This window comes from Cervus elaphus, chromosome 9 (assembly GCF_910594005.1).
Source record: "Cervus elaphus chromosome 9, mCerEla1.1, whole genome shotgun sequence".
Classification (NCBI taxonomy): Eukaryota; Metazoa; Chordata; class Mammalia; order Artiodactyla; family Cervidae; genus Cervus; species Cervus elaphus.
In genome coordinates, this window is record NC_057823.1 from 53,760,675 (window position 1) to 53,787,300 (window position 26,626).

Consider the following 26,626-nt stretch of genomic DNA (forward strand, 5'->3'; position numbering starts at 1 on the left):
GACATAGTAATTAGAAAATATAAATAATGCATAGTTAATTCAACTCAAACTCTCAATATGATATAGTGTAGCTGCCATGTTCTTAGTGTGAAAATCTTGAAACTTTCTCAAAGACTTCAGAAGTAACAAAAAGCCAAAAACCGAAAAACCCTTTATTTCCTCTGCATATGACAACTAATACAATTTGCATAATACAGTGGGCCTTTTTTCAAAGATCTGTTGAGAGCTAGGATTGTTTTCTTAGTGTTCTTATGTACAAATGGGCATATTTTCATAAACATATCCTAATTAAAAATGAGATCTTAAAGCCTACAAAAACTTCTGATGTCCTACTTAGATGGGCTCAATATAAGTAAGTGAATAAAGGGCATAGGCTCAATGGCACATTAAATAAAACTTTATAAAGAAGTAAAAAAGAGAGGGAGAGGATATATGTATACTTATGGCTGATTCGTGTTGTATGTAGAAACTAACACAGCATTGTGAAACAATTATCCTCCAAATAAAAATTTTTAAAAATAGTAAAAAGTGCAAATTCTCAGGCCTGACTCCAGACTAACTGAATCAGCAGTTCTGGGGGCACCAGCATTTCCTTTGTAGCAAGCTCTAGGGTGACTCTCCAGGTGACTCTCTCACAGGCAGAGCAGCGGGGAGAACCAACTCTGCCTGATCTCCAAGCCACCCCTCACCCCAGACCAAAATCTATGTCTGGTCCCTCTCCAATCTATATGATGTGCATGGCTCATCAGAGTTTCTGCCATAAACCAAATAAGAAGCAGCCTGCCCCATTTGAACAATAGGAACACCCTCTAATCACTTAATTATCTCCTCAAAGAATAAGAATTTTTTTAAATGTAAAAAAGAATCAATAATTATATTAATCTCCGAATTAATCTTGTAGAAGTCTTTTGTTATTTCAGATTTAAATCTTCTTTTGATATAAACAATGTCATGTAGTAATCTATTAAGGATACAGAAAATTATTAGAAATAAAATATAATTAAACACTTTTGACATGAAAACAGAATTGGTGTAGTAACTAGTTAGAACTCTGAGCGTCGCTGTTCACCAAGTGGGAAAGAAGCTGCCGCTGATGCGATCAGACTCCGCTCCTTCCGCACAAAACACGCGCCGATCAGAGAAGCTCCTGGGAAAAGTCGCCCTCCCGCGCCCCTCTTCTCATAAGGGAATTGTTCCTGTTGGCCTTAGAGAAATAAGGAAACAGCAGGCTGGAACCAGGACTAAGAGAAAACTGGTCTGAGAGAGGCAATGGCGGATCCACTGAGGGGTTGGGGCTGCAGTGAGCCGTTCCTGCTCTTCATGCTCCTGGGGACGCTGTGGGAAGCTGGGGCCGGGCAAATCCGCTACTCGGTACCAGAGGAGCTGGACAAAGGCTCCTTCGTGGGTAATGTCGCCAAGGACCTGGGGCTGGAGCCCCGGGAGCTGGCGGAGCGCGGAGTCCGCATCGTCTCCAGAGGTAGGACGCAGCTCTTTGCTCTGAACCCGCGAAGCGGCAACTTAGTCACTGCAGACAGGATAGACCGGGAGGAGCTCTGCGCTCAGAGCGCGCGGTGTCTGGTGAGTTTTAACATCTTGGTTGAGAATACAATGAAAATGTATGGGGTAGAAGTAGAGATAACTGATATTAATGATAACTTCCCGCGTTTCCGGGATGAGGAAGTAAAAGTAAAAGTCAATGAAAATGCGGCTGTGGGAACACCATTAGTACTTCCCTTCGCTCGAGATGCGGATGTGGGTGTGAACTCCCTCCAGAGGTACCAGCTCAGCTCCAATATACACTTCTCTTTGGATGAGAAAAGCGGAAGAGATGGACAGAAATATCCAGAGCTGGTACTGGAACAGCCCTTGGACCGCGAGAAAGTAGCTGTTCACGATCTCCTACTCACAGCTTTAGATGGCGGAGACCCCATACTCTCTGGTACCACGCACATTCACGTGATGGTCCTCGATGCGAACGATAATGCGCCCCTGTTCACCCAATCAGAGTACAGAGTGAGTGTTCCAGAGAACATAGCTGTAGGCACTCGGCTGCTCACACTAACCGCCATGGATCCAGATGAGGGAATAAATGGGAAATTGTCATACTCTTTTCGCAATGAAGAAGACAAAATTTCAGAGACTTTCCAACTTGATTCCAACTTGGGTGAAATCTCAACTGTGCAACCACTGGATTATGAAGAATCCAGATTCTATGACATGGAAGTGGTAGCTCAGGATGGAGGTGCCCTTCTTGCCAGCGCTAAGGTACTAATCACAGTACAGGACGTGAATGACAATGCGCCTGAAGTGCTCCTCACCTCTCTGTCCGGTACCGTCTCTGAAGACTGTCTTCCAGGGACCATAATTGCACTGTTTAGCGTACATGATGGTGATTCTGGAGAGAATGGCGAGATTGTGTGTTCTATTCCCCGGAACTTGCCCTTTAAACTGGAAAAGTCAGTTGATAATTACTATCACTTATTGACAACTAGAGCTCTGGACAGAGAAGAGATCTCAGATTACAACATCACAGTAACTGTCACTGACTGTGGAAATCCACCACTGTCTACAGAAAACCACATCTTCCTTAAAGTGGCAGACATCAACGACAACCCTCCCATTTTCCCTCACACCTCATACTACACCTACATCCCAGAAAACAACCCCAGAGGCATATCGATCTTCTCTGTGAATGCCCACGATCCCGACAGCGGCAACAACGCCCAGGTCACTTATGCTCTGGCTGAGGACAAATTTCAGGGAACGCCTCTGTCATCCTATGTGTCCATCAACTCTGATACAGGAGCCCTGTATGCACTGGGGTCTTTCGACTATGAGCAGGTTAGAGAACTGCAACTGTGGGTGACAGCCAGTGACAATGGAGACCCTCCACTCAGCAGCAATGTGTCCCTGAGCCTTTTCATCCTGGACCAGAACGACAACGCACCTGAAATCTTGTATCCTGCCCTCCCCATCGATGGCTCCACGGGTGTGGAGCTGGCACCCCGCTCTGCAGAGCCTGGCTACCTGGTCACCAAGGTGGTGGCAGTGGACAGAGACTCGGGACAGAACGCCTGGCTGTCCTACCGCCTGCTCAAGGCCAGCGAGCCAGGACTCTTCTCTGTGGGGCTGCACACGGGCGAGGTGCGCACAGCGCGGGCGCTGCTGGACAGAGACGCGCTCAAGCAGAGCCTGGTGGTGGCGGTCGAGGATCACGGGCAGCCCCCTCTCTCGGCCACCGTCACGCTCACCGTGGCTGTGGCTGACAGCATCCCAGATGTGCTGGCCGACTTAGGCAGCCTCGAACCCTCCACTGACCCTGACGACGACTCAGGTCTCACTTTGTACCTGGTGGTGGCTGTGGCCTCGGTGTCCTGCGTCTTCCTCGCCTTTGTCATCGCGCTACTGACTCTCAGACTGCGGCGCTGGTACACGTCGCGCGCGCTGCAGGTTTCGGGCAGCGGGTTGGCAGGCTTGCCCGCCTCTCACTTTATGGGCGTGGACGGGGTGCGGGCTTTCCTGCAGACCTATTCGCACGAGGTCTCGCTCACCGCGGACTCTCGGGGGAGTCACGTGATCTTCCCGCAGCCCAACTACGCAGACAAGCTCATCAGTCAGGAGAGCTGTGGGAAAAGCGAGCCTCTCCTGATACCTGAAAAGATAAACGCAAAGGAAAGAGAGCTAGAAGTTCTTCAGGTGAGTTTTCTTTTCTTTTCAGTAGGGATGCTTGGAGCATTTTCTTCATTTGTTTTCATCATTTTCCTCCCACATTCAAAATCGCTTAATTATGTAGTGAATCATTATTTATTTGCTTTATTTTCTGATGAACTTGATTTAATTTGATAACTGATGTTTTCTCCATTTGTTTTCTAATTATATTTTGAGCTTAATGTTTCTTTCTATAATATGTGGCATTTTAGGAACTCTAGCTGATCTCCAGATGCTTAAGTGAAGCAAGGATTATTTTTTTAAAGTGGCTGTACATAATCATTTTATGCAAAGACTTTCTTATACTAGAACTGTTTGTTAATAGTTGTTTGATTAGTCCAAATTGTTAGATGTAATGTTCTCTTTTGAATATTTGCCTAAACACCATAGTACATATGTTTGGAAAAAGTATTCCACAGCATTGGTATTTTAGTACCTGCAATTTAGTAATAGTAATAATTTGCATAAATCAGTGGAAGAATATAGAAATCATGATGAATATCAGAAAGGCAGATTAAATTTATAGTGATGATAATATCTGTGGCATTCTAAAATCTGGAAAGTTTGGGTTAAATTATGTAATAATTGGACATGTGTATTTGTTGAGAGAAGAATTCAGTAAGAGGGAGACTTTGAATTGTGCTTTAGAATAAATTCTGTGATGCAATTTAAAATCTCCAAATAATTAGATACAGTCATTAAATACAAATATGCCATATACTTGGCATCTTCTGGTTACACACAACCCCTCCACTTTTCAGGATCAACATGGACCTAATTGTTTGCATTTCTGCAAGTGCAGGTACAGTTCTGCTTTATTACAAGAGTTTAAGATCTGTATCTGGAAAGTCAATTAATGGAATAAAGCTCAACTGATGAAATAAAATAAGACAGGGCAAAAGAAATTAAAGATAAAATCCTCTGTCTTTGTTTTATCCTCCTCCCTCCCTCATGTGCTGCGTATATCTGCATTACAGGCTAACCAGAGCTCCTCAGAGATGGGAATGCCTGCCTGACTGTAAAGATCAATATTTTTTTTTTCTTCTGATGCTATCTGTGTAACTTCTTAAAAGAATAGTGTTCTTTCCCAGCTCTGTAGGGGGTCTCAGTGACTTTCTGCTTGCTTTGTACTGCTTACCTAGACCATGGATCCTTGGTGAACTTTACACAAAATATCAGTACATTATTTTTATATATGATCCTTTGTCTCAAAAAATGCATATTACTGTGCCTTCAACTTCTAACAGGTGGAGCAGTTCTCAGAACTTTCTGAGAAGCTGCTTCCTTGGTTATAATCCTCAGTTTGGTTTGAATAAAATCCCCTTTTTTTCCCTTAACTTAATAGTTAATTAAATGTTCATTGACACAATTTTAAAATGACTTGAAAATTTTAAAAATTATTTCTCAGGGATGTACTCATCTTAAACTATGAGATTTTTCTGATGAAATACTACTTACTGCTCTGTGTGTCTCAAATTTCATGAATATGTCTTATAGAATGGAAGAATTGTGTGCCCTATTCATTTTTGCATATGATTTGCTGGAGATGATTTTTAGATCTTTTTTAAAAATATTTTTCAATCTTTTAAATTCTGTACTTTCAACAACTTGAACATCAGCTGCAAAGTATGAATAAACAGGGAAAATGGGAATATTATTAACAGACCCATAGGTTACATTACTTAATCACATGAAAGGGTTATCATGCATTTGGGAATGTAGGACCACTTGATTTTTCTTTTTTAATATTTATATGAAGGGAATCTGATTATATTTGGGTAATTTTGACCTCACTGCATACAATGTGCAGACTCACTGAATAGTGAATTCATCCAAAGAGTAGCAAGAGAATCTCTGTGATAGCTTTAGATGTCATTCACTCATGCATGAAAACTTACTTTCCATTATTTTTGAAGTAAAAGAATACTGTATATATTTGGGTATATGTTCTAGGTTCTTTTTCATGCAATGGGAAAATTTTTTTTCTATATCTCTATAAACTTCAATAGCCTTTACATAATAAAATGTTTGATCTACACACTGTGAGTGTATACACTATGTATACTCTATACGCTTAAATATTTGAATCTTTAGTTTCGTATATGTTTTGAAAAAAAACTTTCCTGTACTAACTGCAGTGTTCATACAGTGGTAAAAAGAAAAAAAAAAAGAAAGGGGGGGCACTTGCTCTGTCATATTTTGAAGCAAAGTCTTGTTATTTTATGTTCTTAGATACCAGTGAATTTCTGTTTAGAATCCTGGATAAATGAGCTTTTTCACTATAAGATGAGTTCTACATTGTTATACATCTTCCAAGCTTTATAATGATAATGTATTATATGGTTTAGAAACTATTTCTGAATTAATATTCTAAGACACCTATCAGAAACATGGAAATTGGAGTACTTATTGATAAAGCAGAGTGTCTATATCAAAGAGTTGAGATAATCAGATAGTTAAAAGGTGACCAAGAAAAAGTAGGACTACATAGATCACTTTCTCTGAAATATATCTTTATGAGGATTCATACTTCACTTCCAAAATCCAAATAATTCACCATTGCTGAGCTACATAAGAAAAAACAATACAATTAAAGACAATGGTAACATAGTGTGGAAAAAAATAAGCTTAGTGAAATAGTTTTAAAATCACGGTCATTTAATAAAAATAGACTTGGAAACTAAGGAAAAGAGAGTTTCTTGCTTCTTACCATACTTCTGTTTTATAAGGACAACCAATCTCCTTGCTATCCATCAATTATTTGGAGGAGAAGATTATAACATCTATGGGATAAAACTAAAAGCTGTGAGATTTATAACTTTTATAAGTTAGAAGAAAAGAAAGAGCGAAATAACAATACATATCAAGGTATTTCACTTATTTTAATATTACACTCTCTGCAACCACTTTCATTTGTGTCACTTTCCAGATATTATTTTATTTGGTCCTCAATTTTACTAAGGCACACAGGAAAGATGTTATTATGGCCACTGTATGAAATGGAAACTGAAAGCATGATGATGCCAATAAACATCGTCAGCAAGATACCTCTGGCTTTGAGGAATAAAAATCACCTGATTCGGAGGCATAAAGCTCAAGTTCGAAGAAATTATAGCGAGAAAGAAGATATAGTAAATATTTGAAATGCTAAAATCCTTATAGCATGGGACAAATGAGTATCTGTATCGGGACACAAAGGACCCGTCTTCTAGCCGGCTCTGTATTTGAATCTGCTTTAGTAATCACTAATGCAGTTCTGCAGCCGAGTCGCGGGGTGCCGCTGTTGCCTAGTGCTGAACAAAAAGTATCAGCTCCTCCTGACGCAGAGGAATCGCCTGTGGACCGCGAAATCGCGAGATCTGTGCACTTTCAGGTTTTCTGCGGCGGAAATATCTATGCGAGAATCGGTCTGTTAAGACCTGTCAAGGAGTCATCTGCTCAGAAATTCTTGGGATAATTTAGCGGTCACAGCTCTTCTGAATCAGAAAGGCAAAGGCGCGGAGGGTGGGATGGGAAACCGCTTGGGACCGAAGCTCCAGGCTGGGCGGAGGCGAATGCTGTTTCTCTTCCTACTGTCTTTGTTCCGCCCGGCGCTTTCAGAGCAAATCCGCTACACTATTCCAGAGGAGCTGGCCAGGGGCTCGCTGGTGGGGAACCTCGCCAAGGATCTAGGGCTTGGCCTGCGAGATTTGCCTACTCGGAACCTGCGCGTTAGTGCAGAGAAGAAATTCTTCACAGTGAGCACCGATAACGGAGACTTACTTGTGAGCGACCGTATAGACCGAGAGCAGGTTTGTGGCAGGAAGTCAGTGTGTGTTCTGGAATTCGAAATGGTCGCTGAAAAGCCTTTGAACTTTTTTCATATAACCGTGGAGATTCAGGATGTCAACGACAACCCACCGACCTTTAGCCAAAATGTCACTGAGCTGGAAATCAGTGAACTGACCCCAACTGGAGCCACCTTTGCCCTGGAATCTGCACAAGATTCAGATGTAGGTGTCAATTCCTTGCAGCAGTACTACCTCAGCCCTGACCCCCATTTCTCTTTGATCCAGAAGGAGAACCCAGACGGCAGTAGATACCCGGAACTGGTATTGAAGGCTCCCCTAGACAGAGAAGAGCAATCCTGCCACCACCTGGTCCTCATGGCTGTGGATGGGGGTGAGCCAACCAGAAGCTGCACTACCCAGATCAGGGTAGTTGTGGCGGACGCAAATGATAACCCCCCAGTGTTCACCCAGGACGTGTACAGGGTCAATATTTCAGAGAACTTACCCCTGGGTTCCTCTGTGCTAAGATTGATGGCCACTGACTTGGATGAGGGCATCAATGCCGAGATTGCCTACACTTTTATTAACGTTGATAAGGCAGTAAGACAACTGTTCAAGCTGGACAGTAAAACAGGGGAACTCACCACCGTTGGAAGACTGGACTTTGAAGAGAGAGAGAGCTACACAATTGGGGTAGAAGCAAAGGATGGTGGACATCACACTGCCCACTGCAAAATACAAATAGATATTTTGGATGAAAATGACAATGTTCCTAAGATAACCCTGGATTCTGAATCTAAATATATAAAAGAAGACACTGAGCTTGGGACTGTTGTTGCTTTGATCAAAACACATGATCTAGATTCTGGATTTAATGGGGAAGTCTTATGCCAAATAAAAGGAAATTTCCCATTTAAAATAGTTCAAGATACAAAAAACACGTACAAGCTGGTGACCGAAAGAGTCTTAGATCGAGAGAAGACTCCGGAATACAATGTCACTATCACAGCTACGGACAAAGGCAAGCCGCCCCTTTCCTCTAAAAGAAGTGTCAGCTTGAAAGTCTCCGACGTCAACGACAACGCTCCGGTTTTCCACCAGGCCGCCTACGTGGTCCACGTGCCAGAAAATAACCCACCTGGCGCCTCCATCGCCCAAGTTAACGCTTCGGATCCCGATTTGGGGCCCAATGGCCAGGTCTCCTACTCCATCGTGGCCAGCGACCTGGAGCTGCGCGCGCTGTCGTCCTACGTGTCCGTGAACCCGCAGAGCGGCGTGGTGTTCGCGCAGCGCGCCTTCGACCACGAGCAGCTGCGCGCCTTCCAGCTGACGCTGCAGGCCCGCGACCACGGCTCGCCCGCGCTCAGCTCCAACGTGAGCCTGCGCGTGCTGGTGGGCGACCGCAACGACAACGCACCCAGGGTGCTGTACCCGGCGCTGGGGCCCGACGGCTCGGCGCTCTTCGACACGGTGCCCCGCGCCGCGCAGCCCGGCTACCTGGTCACCAAGGTGGTGGCGGTGGACGCAGACTCTGGACACAACGCCTGGCTGTCCTACCACGTGCTGCAGGCCAGCGAGCCCGGACTGTTCAGCGTGGGGCTGCGCACGGGCGAGGTGCGCACGGCGCGGGCCTTGGGCGACAGGGACGCGGCCCGCCAGCGCCTGCTGGTCGCTGTGCGCGATGGGGGACAGCCGCCCCTCTCGGCCACCGCCACGCTGCTCCTGGTTTTCGCCGACAGCCTGCAGGAGGCGCTGCCGGACCTCAGTGACCGCCCGGCACCCTCTGACCCCCAGGCTGAGCTGCAGTTTTACCTGGTGGTGGCCTTGGCCTTGATCTCTGTTCTCTTCCTCCTCGCGGTGATTCTGGCGGTCGTCCTAAGTTTGCGACGCTCCTCCAACCCTGCCACCTGGAGTTGCTTTCAAACTAGTTTTTGCTCCAAAACTGGACCTGGAGTCCTCCCCAACTATGGGGAAGGGACTTTACCTTATTCCTACAATCTGTGTGCTGCCACACATTCCTCAAAGACTGAGTTTAAATTTCTCAATATAAGGCCTGAAAATGCTCCACCACAAGACCTTCTGTGTAATGAAGCCATTTGTCTTGAAAGTACCAGTAATGACAATCCCCAAGTGACTTCTAATTCAGTCAATTTGCAACAGGTGAGTTACTTCAAAACCTTTTCCTCCCATAAATATTATTAGGTTTCAGATCATTATTTTAGAAGTTAAAAGTATGCAGGCTAACTCTGGCAGTTTTTGGTGTTTTATTGATTTTTGGGGCGACATAGAATGGAGATGAGAGGGGGTCTTAGAAGTTCTTTGATCACGTATCTGTGTTACAATAGTTCTTTCATAGAATGTCACTTAGTAATAGTCTTAAAATTTCTATTAATTCTAAAACAGTATGTCCTGAAACATTTTTAATATTCTAGTATCTTACATTCTCACTGTAAGACATTATTTGTATCTATCTAGACAATTAAGTGGTTTACATAAATTCAGTGTAGTCAGTCCTAAACACTATATGTTATATATAATATAAATATAAGAATACTTTTTCACTGTATCCTACATATTTTCACTTTCATTGCATTTTCTTTAAAGTATACACAAATATTGGCTAAATAGTGCAGTTCTTAATCTATGTTAATAAAAATAGGTAATAACATCTAAAAATGACAACCCCTGTAACGTAGTGGTGGATTGGTTCTAAACATGTTCGTGGTTGTTGGTGCCCTTATTGAAAATTAGACAAATATAAACGATGGTGGAGTGTGGAGTTCAAAATTTACGGAAAAGTGTAAAAGTATTTGTGTTCTCCAAGACCCTAAGAGATGTCACAAAAATAAGCATCATTCCAAGGAACATTTAAATTTTCAGAATACGACATTTTATTTTTCCAAATGCTTTTCATTCTTGGGGAGAGAAATACTGAGTATCATCTATGCATATTTAGCAGAAATAAGACCCCTATGTATTGATGGTTTCAGCAGAACGGTGCAGTATTAAGTTAGGACTCTAAGCGTCGCTGTTCACTAACCCGGGTAAGGAGAGCAGTGAGAACTCGAGTTATATCCTCAAAGCACAAAGCAGATTATACAGGAAAAGCTCTGCCGCTGTGCAGAAAGCCTTCCCTAAATCGATTCGCATCTGATCGCTGCTTGTTTATTGGCCTTGACCGCCAATTCTGAGACGCTCCAAACTGATGCGAACGTGTTCCGCCTGCTTATAATCCCAGGGAAGTCCAGAACGAGCCAGTAATGGCGGTTCTGCAAAGCCGCTGGCATTATTGCGGGTTGATCCTGCTCTTCGTACTCCTGGGGACGCTGTGGGAGGCCAGGGCCGGGCAGATCCATTACTCCATTCCTGAGGAGCTGGACAAAGGCTCCTTCGTGGGCAACATTGCCAGGGATCTCGGGCTGGAGCCCCAGGAGCTGGCAGAGCGGGGAGTCCGCATCGTCTCCAGAGGTAGGACGCAGCTCTTTGCTCTGAACTCGCGAAGCGGCAGCTTGGTCACCGCGGGCAGGATAGACCGAGAGGAGATCTGCGCTCAGAGGGCTCGGTGTCTGGTGAATTTTAACATCCTTGTTGAGGATAAATTGAATCTTTTCCCCGTGGAAGTGGAAATAATGGACATTAATGACAATGCACCCCGATTTTTAAGGGAAGAATTGGAAGTAAAAATTACCGAAAACGCAGCCTTATCCTCTCGATTTCCACTAATGGAGGTCTATGACCCGGATGTGGGAGTGAACTCTCTCCAGGGCTGCAAGCTCAGCGAGAATAGTCACTTCTCCGTGGAAATGCCAGGTAAAGCTGATGGGCCCAAATACCCAGAGCTGGTGCTGGTGCGCGCGCTGGACCGGGAGGAACAGGCCATTCACCACCTGGTCTTTACCGCCATGGATGGCGGTGACCCTGCCCGCTCCAGTGTGGCTCGAATCTTGGTAACTGTCCTAGATGCAAATGACAACGCTCCAGTCTTTACTCAGCCTGTGTATCGTGTGAGTGTCCCTGAAAATCTACCAGTAGGTACGCCGGTGTTGTCGGTAAATGCCACGGACCAGGATGAAGGAGTTCACGCGGAAGTAACATATTCTTTAGTGAGGATAACAGAAAAAATCTCAAAGACTTTCTGCCTGAATGTTTTGACTGGAGAGATAGCAACTTCTGCAATTCTGGACTATGAAGACACCAGCTTTTATGAGCTGGATATTGAAGCCCGGGATCGCCCAGGTCTACAAGACAGAGCCAAAGTCTTAATTACTATCTTGGATGTGAATGACAATGTACCAGAAGTGGTAGTTACATCTGGAAGCAGATCAGTTGCTGAAAGTACACCACCAGGCACAGTGATCATTCTTTTTCAAGTATATGATCGAGACTCTGGACTGAATGGCCTGGTAACATGTTCTATCTCAGAAAGTTTGCCATTTGAACTGGAAAAATCAGTAGACAATTATTATCGACTAGTGACAAATACAGTTCTAGATCGAGAACAGGTATCCACATACAACATCACTGTGACAGCCACCGACAAAGGAATGCCGCCTCTGTCTATGGAAATGTTCATCTCCCTAAATGTGGCAGACATCAATGATAACCCACCTGCTTTTCCCCATACCTCCTACTCTGTCTACATTCCAGAGAACAATCCCAGAGGTGCCTCCATTTTCTCAGTAACTGCACATGACCCTGACAATCGTGAGAATGCCCAGGTTACCTATTCCTTAGCTGAAGACACCATCCAGGGGGTACCTCTGTCCTCCTACATCTCCATCAACTCTGACACTGGCATCCTGTATGCATTGCACTCCTTCGACTATGAGCAGTTCCGTGACCTGCAGTTGAGAGTGATTGCAAGTGACAGTGGGGACCCACCACTCAGCAGCAATGTGTCTCTGAGCATATTTGTGCTGGACCAGAATGACAACACACCTGAGATTCTGTACCCTGCGCTCCCTACTGATGGCTCTACTGGCGTGGAGCTGGCACCTCGCTCTGCAGAGCCAGGCTACCTGGTCACCAAGGTGGTGGCAGTGGACAGAGATTCAGGCCAGAACGCCTGGCTGTCCTACCGCCTGCTCAAGGCCAGTGAGCCAGGGCTCTTTGTGGTGGGACTGCACACGGGCGAGGTGCGCACAGCGCGGGCGCTGCTGGACAGAGATGCACTCAAGCAGAGCCTGGTGGTGGCGGTCCAGGATCATGGGCAGCCTCCTCTCTCGGCCACTGTCACGCTCACGGTGGCTGTGGCTGACAGCATCCCAGATGTCCTGGCGGACCTGGGCAGCCTGGAGGTCCCGCACGACTCTGATGCTTCAGGCCTCACGCTGTACCTGGTGGTGGCTGTGGCCGCGGTCTCCTGTGTCTTCCTCGCCTTTGTCATCGTGCTACTGGCGCTCAGACTGCGGCATTGGCACACGTCGCGTCTGCTCCAGGCTTCGGGCAGCGGGTTGGCTGGCGTGCCGGCGTCTCAGTTTGTGGGCGTGGACGGGGTGCGGGCTTTCCTGCAGACCTATTCGCACGAGGTCTCGCTCACCGCGGACTCTCGGGGGAGTCACGTGATCTTCCCGCAGCCGAACTATGCGGACACGCTCATCAGTCAGGAGAGCTGTGAGAAAAGCGAGCCTCTCTTGATTCAGGAAGATTTTTGTAAAGAGCAAGACTCCGCTGTTCAGGTGAGATTAATTGCTTTTATTGTTCTTATTTGAACAGTAAAAGTGAAAATTCTCTTGGTTCAGTGCCTGATATTCTTAGTCTTTTGCAGTGAATTATATAGTTTTGAGAAGGTTTTTCTTTTACATCAGTAGAGGTCTATTAAATCTTAGTTTTCTCAAATTTCACCCCAAAAATCTCAATAAAGTATGTCCTGAATTTCCTTTAACTTTTCTCCTCTTGGTAAGCTCTTTGTGCCATGGGTTGCTTTCCTCTTGCTTCTTAGTTATTGTTTTTCTATTACGTGGCATATCTGAGATTCTTTTATAATGTGAAAAACCTCAGAATTACTGCATTCTGATAAGGAAGATCTTTTTTCTTCCCAGTGTTAACTAAAATAAATATTTTCTAAAATGATGGAATCTATGAGATATTTTCCCTCTTAACTAATTAGGAATCAAAAATGATTTTATAATAAATAAGAGTAATTGATATATGAAGACTTGAATAATATTCCTAGAAATATCTGTTATTCTTTTCAGGACAATCACAATACTTAGAGCCTTCAAGCTAAAATTTAAGTTAAAAAGACTTGTCTTATCTACCTCACATAAACTCTGGGAAAAGAAAATAATTTTATTAAAAAACGTTCAAACTATAAAGTAGTACAGTGAGCAAGTATTTGTTTACATCACCATTATTATAATTTTGGATTGTTAACAAATAAGTATAAGTACCTGATGCTGTATGCTCACTACAATGATTTTTTTTTTTGCAGTCTGAGTGTTTGATAGTATTTAAAAATGAATGTGAATTGTTAAATGTGGCAAGTAGTGTCCACTTACAAGATATATCTCTAAAAATAGAGGACTAGTGAATGAGAGAGTGAAGAATTAATAGTATTCAAAGAAGAATTTAAATGATTTAGCATACTTAGCCCAGATAAAATAAAGCTTTTGTTACATGGGAACTCTATTCAAATATTTAAGGAAGGAAGAGATGTCATTTAAAAGAATGATTACTCAATTCATCATAGTGCAAAGGTGTGAATAAAACTATGTCTTGATGAGTAGAAAACAGCAAAGTTCTGAGTTGTTAAACAGAAAATGAGTTGCCTTAGGAGCTAGAAGATTCTGTTACTGGTGCTTTTCAAAAATAAGTTGATGGTCCTGAGATTAATGGAATACAGGAGATAATATAATTTGATGAGTTGTTGAATTTCTAGCTAGCCAAGCTCTTTTCCAATCCTGAGCTTAGGGTTCTATTATTTGATAATACAATGGATTTGCCACTTATAGACAATTCAGAAAATGCCTTGAAAATGAATGAGAACTTCATTTGTAACCTCAAATTGTCAGTATTTGTAAAGAAAGATAATACTGAGTTGATATCTTTAACTGCTAAGGATAGTTACCGCATGTTTTTCTAAATCACTGTTTACTTTCAGCAATTGTTATAGAATTATTTATTTCAAGGTTTCAAGTGTATATGACTAACCAAAATATTACAATCATACACATTTCAAATTAACTTTTGGATATTTGTGATATGATTCTTTAGTGGTTTAATCAGAATTTAATGGTAGGTAATTTTAAAGACTTCAATCCTGGGTATTGGTCATGGGAATCAGATGGGCTTTTATAGAAATATTAAGATTTGTTTCATGTACTCTGAGAGTGTGTTATTTTAGTATATTACCAACTCTGGATGATTAAACTAATCTTACACATCCATTGTTAAAAGCAGAGCTCACTAGAGGTCTCATGGCTGTTAGACTGGTTTATTTTCTTATCTGCTGAGTAACTGAGATAGGAGGCTAGTTTTCTTCATTTTCTTAACTGAATTACCTGTGAGTATTTCATTTAATCAAATAAAATGTCTCACTGACAGAAAACCTATTAGATTCTACTCTCACAGTAGTCATTCGTTCATGTAAACTGACCAAGTCTTAAATCCTGGCAATCATGGAATTTGCTAAGTTGTGACTGAGGCTCCTTTGACTTACATACTACAGGTCATTATTAATAAGATTAGAAGTCTGATAGTTTGAGCATATAATGTTTTGGAACCACCAGGAAAAAAAAAGTCTACCAAAGTATTGGGCTGCTTTATTACCCAATTCTGATCAAGTGTTTGGAATGGAGATCAAAGGGGAAAGAGTAAAATCTCTGAGAGGATCATTGGAAGAAATATACATCATTGCCTGGGGATGAATACCTAAACAGAACTCCAAACAGATGTTTCTTCAACAGAAAAAAAAGTTGCTTAAAGAAAAGAGAGGACTTCCCTGGTGGTGCAGTGGTTAAGAATCCATCTACCAACGCAGGGGACATGAGTTGGATCCCTAGTCCTACAAGATCCCACATGCTTTGAGGCAACTAAGCCTGTTGCTCCACAACCACTGAAGCCCTAGAGCCTGTGCTCCAAACAAGAGAATCCACTGCATGAGAAGCCCATGCACCGCAACTAGAGAGTGGCCTCTGCTCACTGAAGCTAGAACCCAGCACAGCTAAAAATAAATAGTTTAAAGGGGAAAAAAAGGAGCAAAAGTAAATAACTTACTGCCTGGGAAGACAAATAAACTTTCCATAAATTTTTTTATGTAAATAAAAAACAACTCAACAACTCAACCCATGCAACAGCTCAACCAATAATAACACACTCCCTTTAAAAGTACAACATTATTTCAATCTTATACAGTAATTTTATGTTATATTTAAACACCTTGGTGGTTGAGTAGAGATCTTTAATATTTCATTTTATGTTGTAGAGTAACTTAAAAAACTTGATTATCTCCTTTATCTAGATTTTGTTTAGCTCCAAAGAAGGTACCCAGAAGTGTTAGGTTAATCAAGACTTTTTAAAAATAGTAGAATAAGAGACAAATATGAGATGATGCTATAAATTTTGAAGTATCAGATAGAAAAAAATCATGATGTTGGGAATCATAATATCTGTACATGAAAGTTTTGATTGAAAATGTCTACAAGTACTCATGTCTTTAATGACCATATACTTACACCAACAAGAAATTCAAGATTGCTACTGAACAAATAGTTTTAAATTCCTATTTATGTAGTTAATCTGCAGTACTCATATTGTTTCCCTTGAACAAAAAGTAAGATCTTTCATCTACTTGAAAGTGAAAGTGAAGTTGCTCAGTTGTGTCCCACTCTTTTCGACCCCATGGACTGTAGCCTACCAGGCTCCTCCGTCCATGAGATTTTCCAGGCAGGAGTACTGGAGTGGGCTGCCATTTCCTTCTCCAGGGGATCTTCCCATCCCAGGGATCAAACCCTGGGTCTCCTGCACTGCACACCGATGCTTTGCTGTCTGAGCCACATAGTGAAAGCAAATATGATATGAATTATTTTGATAGATTGAATTGGCATTTCATTCAAAGTATTCCCTGTATTTTGTAGTAATGCCATCAAAGACCAGAAATAGATTAGTTAGTTGCAAACTTCTCACCAACTGAGCTAAGTTTTTATAGTATTACTTCTAGTTCTCCCTTCTTGTGCTGCTAGTTACTCCCCAGGGCTTAAAATATTTTATAAAGCAAGGCTATTTCTTACCAGGTCTTCATTTCAAAACAGGCCACTCTCTTCTGCAACTATGTGAAGGAAACTTTGTTTTATTTATGCCAGCAGAGAGTAACCTCAGATCCATCAACAATTGAGTTTTACTTCATTAATAGCAGTGGAGCAATGAGTACCTCTAAGGATCTGCTCAGGATAGTCCAGCTTGTATGCTCAAAGGTTGTTCAGAGACCCATCTTTTCTCAAGTATAGGGTATGATGATTATTTAAATTGTACAATTAAAAGAAGCAGTGACACCAACACTTATGAATCCACAGCCAGTGGAATCTGCAAATTTCTGTCTTCTCTACAAAATGAGTTGCTTCTATAGCTGATTGTAGCTGCTTGGCTTCTCACCTATCTCTAATGGCACTCTTTGAGCATAAAGCATCAGTCAAGGCCAACAATAATTCCCTTTTTTTCTTCTTAGGAGATTTGGAGTGTGGCTATTTCTATTCCTACATTGGTTCTATGATTATGTAGTCAAGGATAAAGCAATTCCCTCTCATTTTAAAATTTATTAAAATAAAGGAATTTAACTAAACAGTCTCTAAGGTTTCATTCAATAAAAAGTTATTACATTACTCCTCTGTATATTAAAGATAAAATGGACTCTGCCTTATTACATAGTTGTGTCTAGAACATAGACTATGTTCGGTATGATTGAATTAATTTAAATATGCTGATATAAATGTTTCTACATAATATCTTACATATACAGACACCTTTTAAAAGTAAATCATACTTGTTTTATTTGCATGACTGATTTTTATCTATGTGAACTGAAGTGTGAGGCAGTGTCTAAGAATCATTTCAAAGTTGCAATGCAGAGCAGAGAATTTAAAAGAATTATCTGGGATTAACAAACACCCATCCATGAACATTGTTACATTAAGTTACAGTTTCTTAAAATTTATTTTATTTTAAATGATATAGCAGAGATGCATGAATTGAAGAAATGAAAGAATTTCAAAGGATAAAACAGCTTTCTGAAAAATCAGTTATTTTGCTTCAGTATGGTGCAGTAACTTAGTAAGGACTCTGAGCGCCGCTGTTCACCAACCAGGGGGAAAATGGTTCACAAGATCCGCCGGAACCACTGAGCTTTTACAGCGCAAAGAAACGTCAGACTGAGATAAACTCTATTCCAAGCTGCACTAAATTAAGTCCTCTATACCACTGGATTCTGGGCTTCTTTTCCGGAATACACAGGGCTTCACGCAGACGTCCTGGCATCCAGAAATAGAACAGGAGATAGGCCAGTGTCTAAAGATCAGCAGGACAAGAATGGCGGCTCGGCAGAGGGGCGGGGACTACAGAGCATTCATCCTGCTCTTCATCCTCCTGGGGACCCAGAGCGAAGTCTGGGCAGGACAGATTCTCTACTCCGTGCCTGAGGAGACAGAGACGGGGTCTTTTGTCGGTAATATCGCCAAGGATCTGGGACTGGAGCCCAAGGACCTGGCGGAGCGCGGGGTCCGCATCGTCTCCAGAGGTAGGACGCAGCTCTTCGCTCTGAACCCGCGAAGCGGCAGCTTGGTCACCGCGGGCAGGATAGACCGGGAGGAGCTCTGCGCCCAGAGCGCGCGGTGTCTGGTGAACTTTAACATCCTGGTGGAAGATAAAATGAATCTTTATCGTGTAGAAGTGGAAATAATGGATATTAATGACAACGCTCCTAAATTCTTGACGGAAGAAATGAATGTGAAAATAATGGAGAATACAGCTCCTGGGGTGCGATTTCCGTTAAATGAGGCTAGGGATCCGGATGTGGGCACGAACTCTCTCCAGAGCTACCACCTCAGCCCCAATCGCCACTTCTCCCTGGTTGTGCACACCGGAGAGGATGGAACCAAATATCCGGAATTAGTGCTGGAGCAGGTACTGGACCGGGAAGAAGTGGCAACTCACCACCTCCTCCTCACCGCCTCTGACGGCGGTGACCCACCACGATCCGGAACCGCCCGTGTCCAAGTAACAGCGGTGGACGTGAATGATCATGCGCCAATCTTCTCTTTGCCCCAGTACCAAATAACTGTCCCTGAGAACGTGCCAGTGGGCACAAGACTGCTCACGGTAAGTGCTATAGATCTGGATGAGGGAGTGAACGGGGAAGTGACATACTCTTTCCTGAAAATAACTCCAAAAATTCTACAGATATTCCAGCTGAACTCTCACACAGGAGAATTATCAACTCTAGATTGCCTAGATTATGAAGAATCTGGCTATTATGAAATGGAAGTTCAAGCTCAGGATGGTCCTGGTAGTATAACAAGAGCTAAAGTACTGATCACAATTTTAGATGTGAATGACAATGCCCCGGAAGTGACTGTAACATCTGTAGGCAACTCAATCCCCGAAGACACTCCTCCTGGAACCGTAGTGGCGCTTTTCTACCTTCAAGACCGAGATTCTGGGAAGAATGGCCAGGTGACCTGCACTATTTCAGAAGATCTGCCTTTTAAATTAGAAAGATCTATAGACAACTACTACAGATTGGTGACAGCAGAAAACCTAGACCGGGAAAAATTCTCTGCGTATAACATCACGCTGAAAGCCACAGATGGTGGACGCCCACCCTTGTCCACAGAAACTCACATCACCATGAATGTGGCAGACACCAATGACAACCCACCTGCCTTCCTGCACTCCTCATACTTTGTCTATGTGCCTGAGAATAACCCCAGAGGCACCTCCATCTTCTCCGTGACTGCACATGACCCTGACAGCAACGAGAATGCCCGTGTCACATACTCCCTATCTGAAGATACTCTCCAGGGGCCATCTGTGTCCTCCTACGTCTCCATCAACTCTGATACTGGTGTCCTATATGCACTGTACTCCTTTGACTATGAGCAGTTTCGGGACCTGCGGTTGCGAGTGATTGCAAGTGACAGTGGGGACCCACCACTCAGCAGCAATGTGTCTCTGAGCATATTTGTGTTGGACCAGAATGACAACACACCTGAGATTCTGTACCCTGCCCTCCCCACTGACGGTTCCACGGGCGTGGAGCTGGCACCCCGCTCTGCAGAGCCTGGCTACCTGGTCACCAAGGTGGTGGCAGTGGACAGAGACTCGGGACAGAACGCCTGGCTGTCCTACCGCCTGCTCAAGGCCAGTGAGCCAGGACTCTTCTCGGTGGGGCTGCACACGGGCGAGGTGCGCACAGCGCGGGCGCTGCTGGACAGAGATGCACTCAAGCAGAGCCTGGTGGTGGTGGTCCAGGACCATGGGCAGCCCCCTCTCTCGGCCACTGTCACTCTCACGGTGGCTGTGGCTGACAGCATCCCGGATGTCCTGGCGGACCTGGGCAGCCTGGAGGTCCCGCACGACTCTGACGCTTCAGGCCTCACACTCTACCTGGTGGTGGCTGTGGCTGCGGTCTCCTGCGTCTTCCTCGCCTTTGTCATCGTGCTACTGGCGCTCAGACTGCGGCGTTGGCACAGATCTCACATGCTTCAAGCTTCAGGAGGTGTCCCCGGAGGTGTACCGGTATCTCAGTTTGTGGGCGTGGACGGGGTGCGGGCTTTCCTGCAGACCTATTCGCACGAGGTCTCGCTCACCGCGGACTCTCGGGGGAGTCACGTGATCTTCCCTCAACCCAACTATGCGGACACACTCATCAGCCAGGAGAGCTATGAGAAAAAGGATCCCTTGTTAACATCCATAGATTTTCGTGAATGTAAGGATGAAGCTCAAAGTATTCAGGTGAGTTCAGTCATTCATTCATCTTTATATCGTCGAGAAATTATATTTTGTGTAAATGTCATTGTTTTGCGAAATACGTGATTTGAAGATGAAGTTAAAAAAACTTTCAAGTGATAAAGCAAGATTGTTTATTTCAGTGGTGATTTTTTAACATGGAACACTTACTGACAGAGTGTTTTAGTACCATATTTATGGTGAAAGCATATGGACAAGATTGTGACTAAGTGGATAATCACATTTTTATGTCTTGTATTTATGTTCCTAATGGTGTTCTTAATTCATGTATTTTATAAATGAGAGTGAGTTGTTAAGTCTTATTGCACAAGGTTAGCAAGAAAGTACACCTCAGCCTTCTCAGGATTCTCTTTAGATCATATCTGTAAAAGGTTGTTGAAGAAATTTTCAGTCTGCAAACTTCTTTTTCTGTGCCCTGCTTCCACTTCCATGTACCTCTTTGGTGGCCTTGAAACATCTCAGTTGCTCTTGACCTATTTAAACTTTAATCACCTATTAAAGCCAGATTCTGGTAGAAGTTTTGTTGATGTTTAATGGATGAAATTTATGTGTCAGGCTTCACTAAGATCTTTATCAATGACAGACGTGGAGTCTAATGGCATACTAAAGATTGTTGTCCAAAATCAATAAAATGAGATATCAAGTAAGGTGTTAAGTGTTATAAGTAACATTTGTGAAATAGGCCATTGCATGTTTTTAACCCAAATTTTCATGTGCTGTTTTAGTGATGCAGTCACGCAAAGTGTGTATGTGGGCTCTACGAGTGGGGGAGCTGGGATGCTGGCTTTATGAAACAACTATGTCATACACTCAAGTCCTGGAGTGGTAGTGAATTTTTCTTATTGGGTCTGTTGAAAAATTCAGTTAGAGATAATTTAATCTGTAATTAACTACATCTTCACTTATTATATAACATTTTAGTAAAACTAAATACAGCAGTTGACTAGTATCAGGGAGTAGTTGATGACAAGGTCATCTTGTTTATTGGGGCCTTTTGAGTGTTAAGAGAACAATTGTTTTCTGGCATAATGTCTAGCATATGTTTTTCTGCCATAAGGTGGTGGTTTGCATCTAAAGATCTGTGCATTCCTGTGGAAGTACACTGCATACATTCTGTAACATTCAGATGTACAGTCACTTGGGGGAGAGAACAGTGTTACATTCTGTGGGGGAAGAAATGTGATTATCAGATACTTTGAAAAAGAACCCTCCAAGTAAATTTATTAATTATTAAAAATACTTTTAAACAAAGGGGAGAGATCATCACTAAAGTCAGTGAGCTATTATACATTTTCTAGGGACTGTTTCCTTCAACTGTCATTATGGGATGTGATAAGTACAGAAGTGGGAACAAGTGCCTCAGTACAGTAGACCATGCTTAGTGAGTTTGTGATGCAAAGCAAAATAGAATTTTCCCCTGGTAGTTTTGGAGACTCATGTTGAATTTTACACCCAGGAAAATAATCATACAATGGGAAGGAGAGGATAGGCTCTTCTCTGAAAGGCTATCATCATTTCTTTAAGTGAGATATCAGAATTGAAAACCAAATGTTACTATAAAGAATTTGCTAAAATTATTTTGGAACAAGAGAGGGAAGTATAAATTGTGCCTTTTGAAAGACTTAATTTCACCATTACTGTTGCCCTCTGCGAAGAAAAATGGAAATGAATTAGGTACAAAAAAATGTAAGGAAGAATAAGGAAAAAGGTGACAAGGAAACCTTATCCAATATATTGCTAATTAATGAGTATTCACAACAGCTATGATCTGAGATCCTTTAAGCCAAATCTGTGTTATAATAATCATCCTATTACTAGTGCGGATTTGAAGGTTGGGGAGTAATTATGTCAGCGTACAGATGTTTATATATTAAACTTACCGATTGACCTGAAAACCTGGAAAGTTGGGATGATGACGCTTCTAATAGAATTAAATGTTACCAGATATGCATGCGTACTCAGTCGCTAAGTCGTGTCCAACTCTTTTGACACCACGGATTCCTCTGTTCATGGGATTTCCCAGAGAAGAATACTGGAATGGGTTGCCATTTCCTTCCCCAGGGGATCTTCCCCACCCAGGAGTCAAACACGTGCCTTCAGCATGACAGGTGGATTATTTACCGCTGAGCCACGTGGGAAGCGTGTTATTAAACATACTGACGTCTTTTAAAAATGATTTTTCAGCTGGATACACGGTAGTAATTACGGTAGCTGGTTAAAGTGAAGCAGCAGGGGCTGCAGTTTCCCAGTGCGGACTCTGGGCGCCGCTGTTGGCCAAAGTCGAGAGCTTGGTGCTGGCGATCCCGTCGCGCAGCCGCAGAGCACTTTCCCTGTCTCAAGACTCGCTAGTGTTGTCTTTCCACCTATTCCTCCTCTGGAGAAGAAACCCTGCCTGACCCTCACGCCGAAAATAAAGCTGTTGGGAGCTCCGGACGACTGCAACATAGCCATTATTTGTAACCCGGCGTCTCCAAGCCGGTGAGCAAACTAAGGGGGGGAGCGAGAGGGATGGGGAGCGGCGCTGGGAAGAGCGGCTGGGCTGAGAGGCGGCCAGTGCTCTGTCCATTCCTGCTGTCTTTGTTCTGCCTGGCGCTCTCTGAGCAGATCCACTACAGGATTCCCGAGGAGATGCCCGAGGGCTCGGTGGTGGGGAATCTCGCCAAGGACCTGAGACTCAGTGTCCACGAGTTACCGACTCGAAAACTGCGCGTCAGTTCGGAGAAGCCTTACTTCACTGTGAGCGCGGAGAGCGGGGAGTTACTTGTGAGCAGCAGGCTAGACCGGGAGCAGATATGCGGGAAGAAGTCAGCCTGTGCTCTGGAATTTGAGGTTGTTGCTGAAAATCCATTGAACTTTTATCACGTGAATGTAGAGATCGAGGATGTCAATGACCACACGCCAGAATTCTCGCAAAATTCCTTTGAGCTACAAATAAGTGAGTCCACAAAGTCCGGGGCACGATTTATTTTAGGATCTGCCCATGATGCAGATATTGGTACCAATTCCCTACAGAATTACCAGCTCAGTCCTGATGATCATTTCTCACTTGTGATTAAAGAAAGGTTGGATGGCAGTAAATACCCTGAGCTGGTACTAATGACATCTTTAGACAGGGAAGAACAGAAATCCTACCACTTGACCTTGACAGCCTTGGACTTCGGGGATCCACCCCTGAGCAGTACTGCACAGATACAAGTCCTGGTAACTGATGCCAACGATAACCCTCCAGTGTTCAGCCAAGAACTATACAGGGTGGAGCTTCCAGAAAACGTGCTTCCAGGCACCACTGTGCTTAGAGTAATGGCCACTGACCAAGATGAGGGTGTCAATGCCGAGATCACTTTCTCTTTCACTGAAGCAGACCGAATTACCCAGTTTGACCTGAATTCTAATACTGGGGAAATCATTATTCTAAATACATTAGATTTTGAGGAAGTGAAAGAATATTCCATAGTTTTGGAAGCAAAGGATGGTGGAGGAATGATTGCCCAGTGTACAGTGGAGATAGAAGTCCTAGACATAAATGACAATGCCCCAGAAGTGATATTCCAATCTCTACCGGATTTTATTATGGAGGACACCAAGCTGGGAACACACATTGCTTTGCTCAAAATCCGAGACAAGGATTCCGGACACAACGGAGAGGTTATTTGTAAATTAGAAGGCGATGTTCCATTTAAAATACTGACTTCTTCAAGAAACACATATAAATTAGTTACAGATGGAGTTCTAGACCGCGAACAGACCCCTGGGTATAACATCACCATCACAGCCACTGACAAAGGCAAGCCACCCCTCTCCTCCAGCTCGAGCATCACGCTGCACATCGGTGATGTAAACGACAACATGCCAGTTTTTGAACGGGCTTCCTATGTGGTCCATGTAGCAGAGAACAATCCCCCTGGAGCTTCCATCGAGCAAGTCAGGGCCTCTGACCCTGACCTCGGGCCCAATGGCCAGGTCTCCTACTCCATCGTGGCCAGCGACCTGGAGCCGCGCGCGCTGTCGTCCTACGTGTCCGTGAACCCGCAGAGCGGCGTGGTGTTCGCGCAGCGCGCCTTCGACCACGAGCAGCTGCGCGCCTTCGAGCTGACGCTGCAGGCCCGCGACCACGGCTCGCCCGCGCTCAGCTCCAACGTGAGCCTGCGCGTGCTGGTGGGCGACCGCAACGACAACGCGCCCAGGGTGCTGTACCCGGCGCTGGGACCCGACGGCTCGGCGCTCTTCGACACGGTGCCCCGCGCCGCGCAGCCCGGCTACCTGGTCACCAAGGTGGTGGCGGTGGACGCAGACTCTGGACACAACGCCTGGCTGTCCTACCACGTGCTGCAGGCCAGCGAGCCCGGACTGTTCAGCGTGGGGCTGCGCACGGGCGAGGTGCGCACGGCGCGGGCCTTGGGCGACAGGGACGCGGCCCGCCAGCGCCTGCTGGTCGCTGTGCGCGATGGGGGACAGCCGCCCCTCTCGGCCACCGCCACGCTGCTCCTGGTTTTCGCCGACAGCCTGCAGGAGGCGCTGCCGGACCTCAGTGACCGGCCCGCGCCCTCTGACCCCCAGGCTGAGCTGCAGTTTTACCTGGTGGTGGCCTTGGCCTTGATCTCGGTGCTCTTCCTCCTGGCAGTGATTCTGGCGGTCGCCCTGCACCTGCGACGCTCCTCCAGCCCTGCTGCTTGGGGCTGCTTTAAGCCTGGTCTCTGTGTCAAGTCTGGACCCGTGGTTCCTCCCAACTACAGTGAAGGAACTTTACCTTATTCGTACAATCTGTGCGTTGCCCATACTGGAAAGACAGAGTTTAATTTTCTAAAATGTAGTGAGCAGTTGAGTTCAGGACAAAACATACTTTCTGGTGATTCATCTGGAGCCTTATTTCCATTTTGTAATTCCAATGAGTCGACTTCTCATCAGGTGAGTTTCCTGTAAGTATAACCTTCTTTTTATTGTGTCGACAGTTCTCCATATTCACAGGAAAAAACTGGCACATCTCTGTTTTAGTTCGATTTGCTTCATTGCGGTTTGAAGATACTCCAGTTTTATTTTGTTTTGTTTTTTCACATTGATGATTTATGGCAAGCCTGAGTCAATCAAGTCTATAGGCACCATTTGTACAACAGCATTTCCTCACTTCATGTGTGTTACAGTTTGGTAAATCTCAAAATCTTTCAAACTTTTTTTATTATTAGTCATCATGTGAAAGTGAAAGTGTGAAAGTGTTAGTCCCTCAGTCTTATCCCATTCTGTGACCCCATGGACCCAGGACTGTAGACCACCAGGTTCATCTGTCCATGGAATTCTGCAGACAAGAATACTGGAGTGAGTAGCCATTCTCTTCTCCAAGGGATCTTCCCTACCCAGGGATTGAACCCTGGTCTCTGCATTGCAGGCAGGTTCTTCATCATCTGAGCCACTAGGGAAGCCCTGTGGTGATCTATAATCAGTAATCTTGGATGTTACCATTACAAAAAGATTATGTTCCACCCACCAAAGGCTCCAGTGGTGGTTAGTGTTTTTTAGCGATGAAGTATTTTTAATTAAGGTAAGTACTTTTTTAGATACAATGATATTGCATACTTAAAACATAACTTTTATACACACTGGGAAACCAAAACGTTCGTGACCCACTTTATTGTGCTGTTTTTGTTATTGTAGTGGTCTGGAACCAAACATAAAATGTCCCCAAATGCATCTATACAAATTTTAGATCTAAACATTGTCTTAAGAATGTAGTAACCAGTCAAAAAGCTGTCATACCATTTTTCAAGGGAGGTTGAATTCAGAGAAATTATGTGTCTTTTAGTGGTGTCTTACCAGGTTCATATTATAAAGCAGTGAAGTTGTGGTTTTTTCCATAAGGGAAACTTTTGGCAATGTTATATGGTCTCCCATAAAGCTACTGAGATTTTTCTCTAAATTTTTCTTTCTACTGATTAATAAATGATTATTTTTTTCTCAACTAGACATGCTGCAAATGTAAAAGTAGGCAATCATATAAATAAATCTTAAAAGAAAAACAAGCTAAAATTAGATATTTTTCTTAATTCATTTAGCTGTTATTGTTTCCATATTAATCTGATACTTTGTTTCCTATATTTACTTCTCTTTTGCTTCAAAAGCACCAGAATAAGGTCAATTAACCTAGATTTTTATGTAGATGTACCTACTGTAATTGCATTCATTGTACTGTGTGTATA

The 26,626-nt window shown here is 43.8% G+C and overlaps 5 protein-coding genes across 6 annotated transcripts in view; all 5 read left to right on the plus strand.

Moving 5' to 3' along the window:
* LOC122700799 (protocadherin gamma-A2-like) overlaps positions 1 to 26,626 on the plus strand; it is a 177,193-nt gene that overhangs the window by 29,024 nt on the left and 121,543 nt on the right. The window lies entirely within an intron of this gene.
* LOC122700286 (protocadherin gamma-A5-like) lies at positions 1,107 to 6,733 on the plus strand. Its single transcript, XM_043913041.1, has 2 exons — positions 1,107 to 3,696; positions 6,638 to 6,733. The coding sequence occupies exons 1-2, from the start codon at positions 1,270 to 1,272 to the stop codon at positions 6,704 to 6,706; spliced, it is 2,496 nt and encodes an 831-aa protein (XP_043768976.1). The 5' UTR covers positions 1,107 to 1,269; the 3' UTR covers positions 6,707 to 6,733.
* LOC122700288 (protocadherin gamma-B3-like) lies at positions 7,199 to 17,681 on the plus strand. The gene is made up of 2 exons (XM_043913043.1): positions 7,199 to 9,638; positions 17,649 to 17,681. The coding sequence occupies exons 1-2, from the start codon at positions 7,218 to 7,220 to the stop codon at positions 17,664 to 17,666; spliced, it is 2,439 nt and encodes an 812-aa protein (XP_043768978.1). The 5' UTR covers positions 7,199 to 7,217; the 3' UTR covers positions 17,667 to 17,681.
* Positions 9,673 to 17,681, plus strand: LOC122700290 (protocadherin gamma-A6-like). Of its 2 annotated transcripts, none has more exons than XM_043913046.1 (2): positions 9,673 to 13,156; positions 17,649 to 17,681. In XM_043913046.1, the coding sequence occupies exons 1-2, from the start codon at positions 10,739 to 10,741 to the stop codon at positions 17,664 to 17,666; spliced, it is 2,436 nt and encodes an 811-aa protein (XP_043768981.1). In that variant the 5' UTR covers positions 9,673 to 10,738; the 3' UTR covers positions 17,667 to 17,681. The 2 variants fall into 2 exon arrangements, with proteins under 2 accessions (XP_043768981.1, XP_043768982.1); XM_043913047.1 differs by having other exon boundaries at positions 17,652 to 17,679.
* LOC122700291 (protocadherin gamma-B4) lies at positions 20,430 to 25,358 on the plus strand. Its single transcript, XM_043913049.1, has one exon. The coding sequence runs from the start codon at positions 22,947 to 22,949 to the stop codon at positions 25,356 to 25,358; it is 2,412 nt and encodes an 803-aa protein (XP_043768984.1). The 5' UTR covers positions 20,430 to 22,946.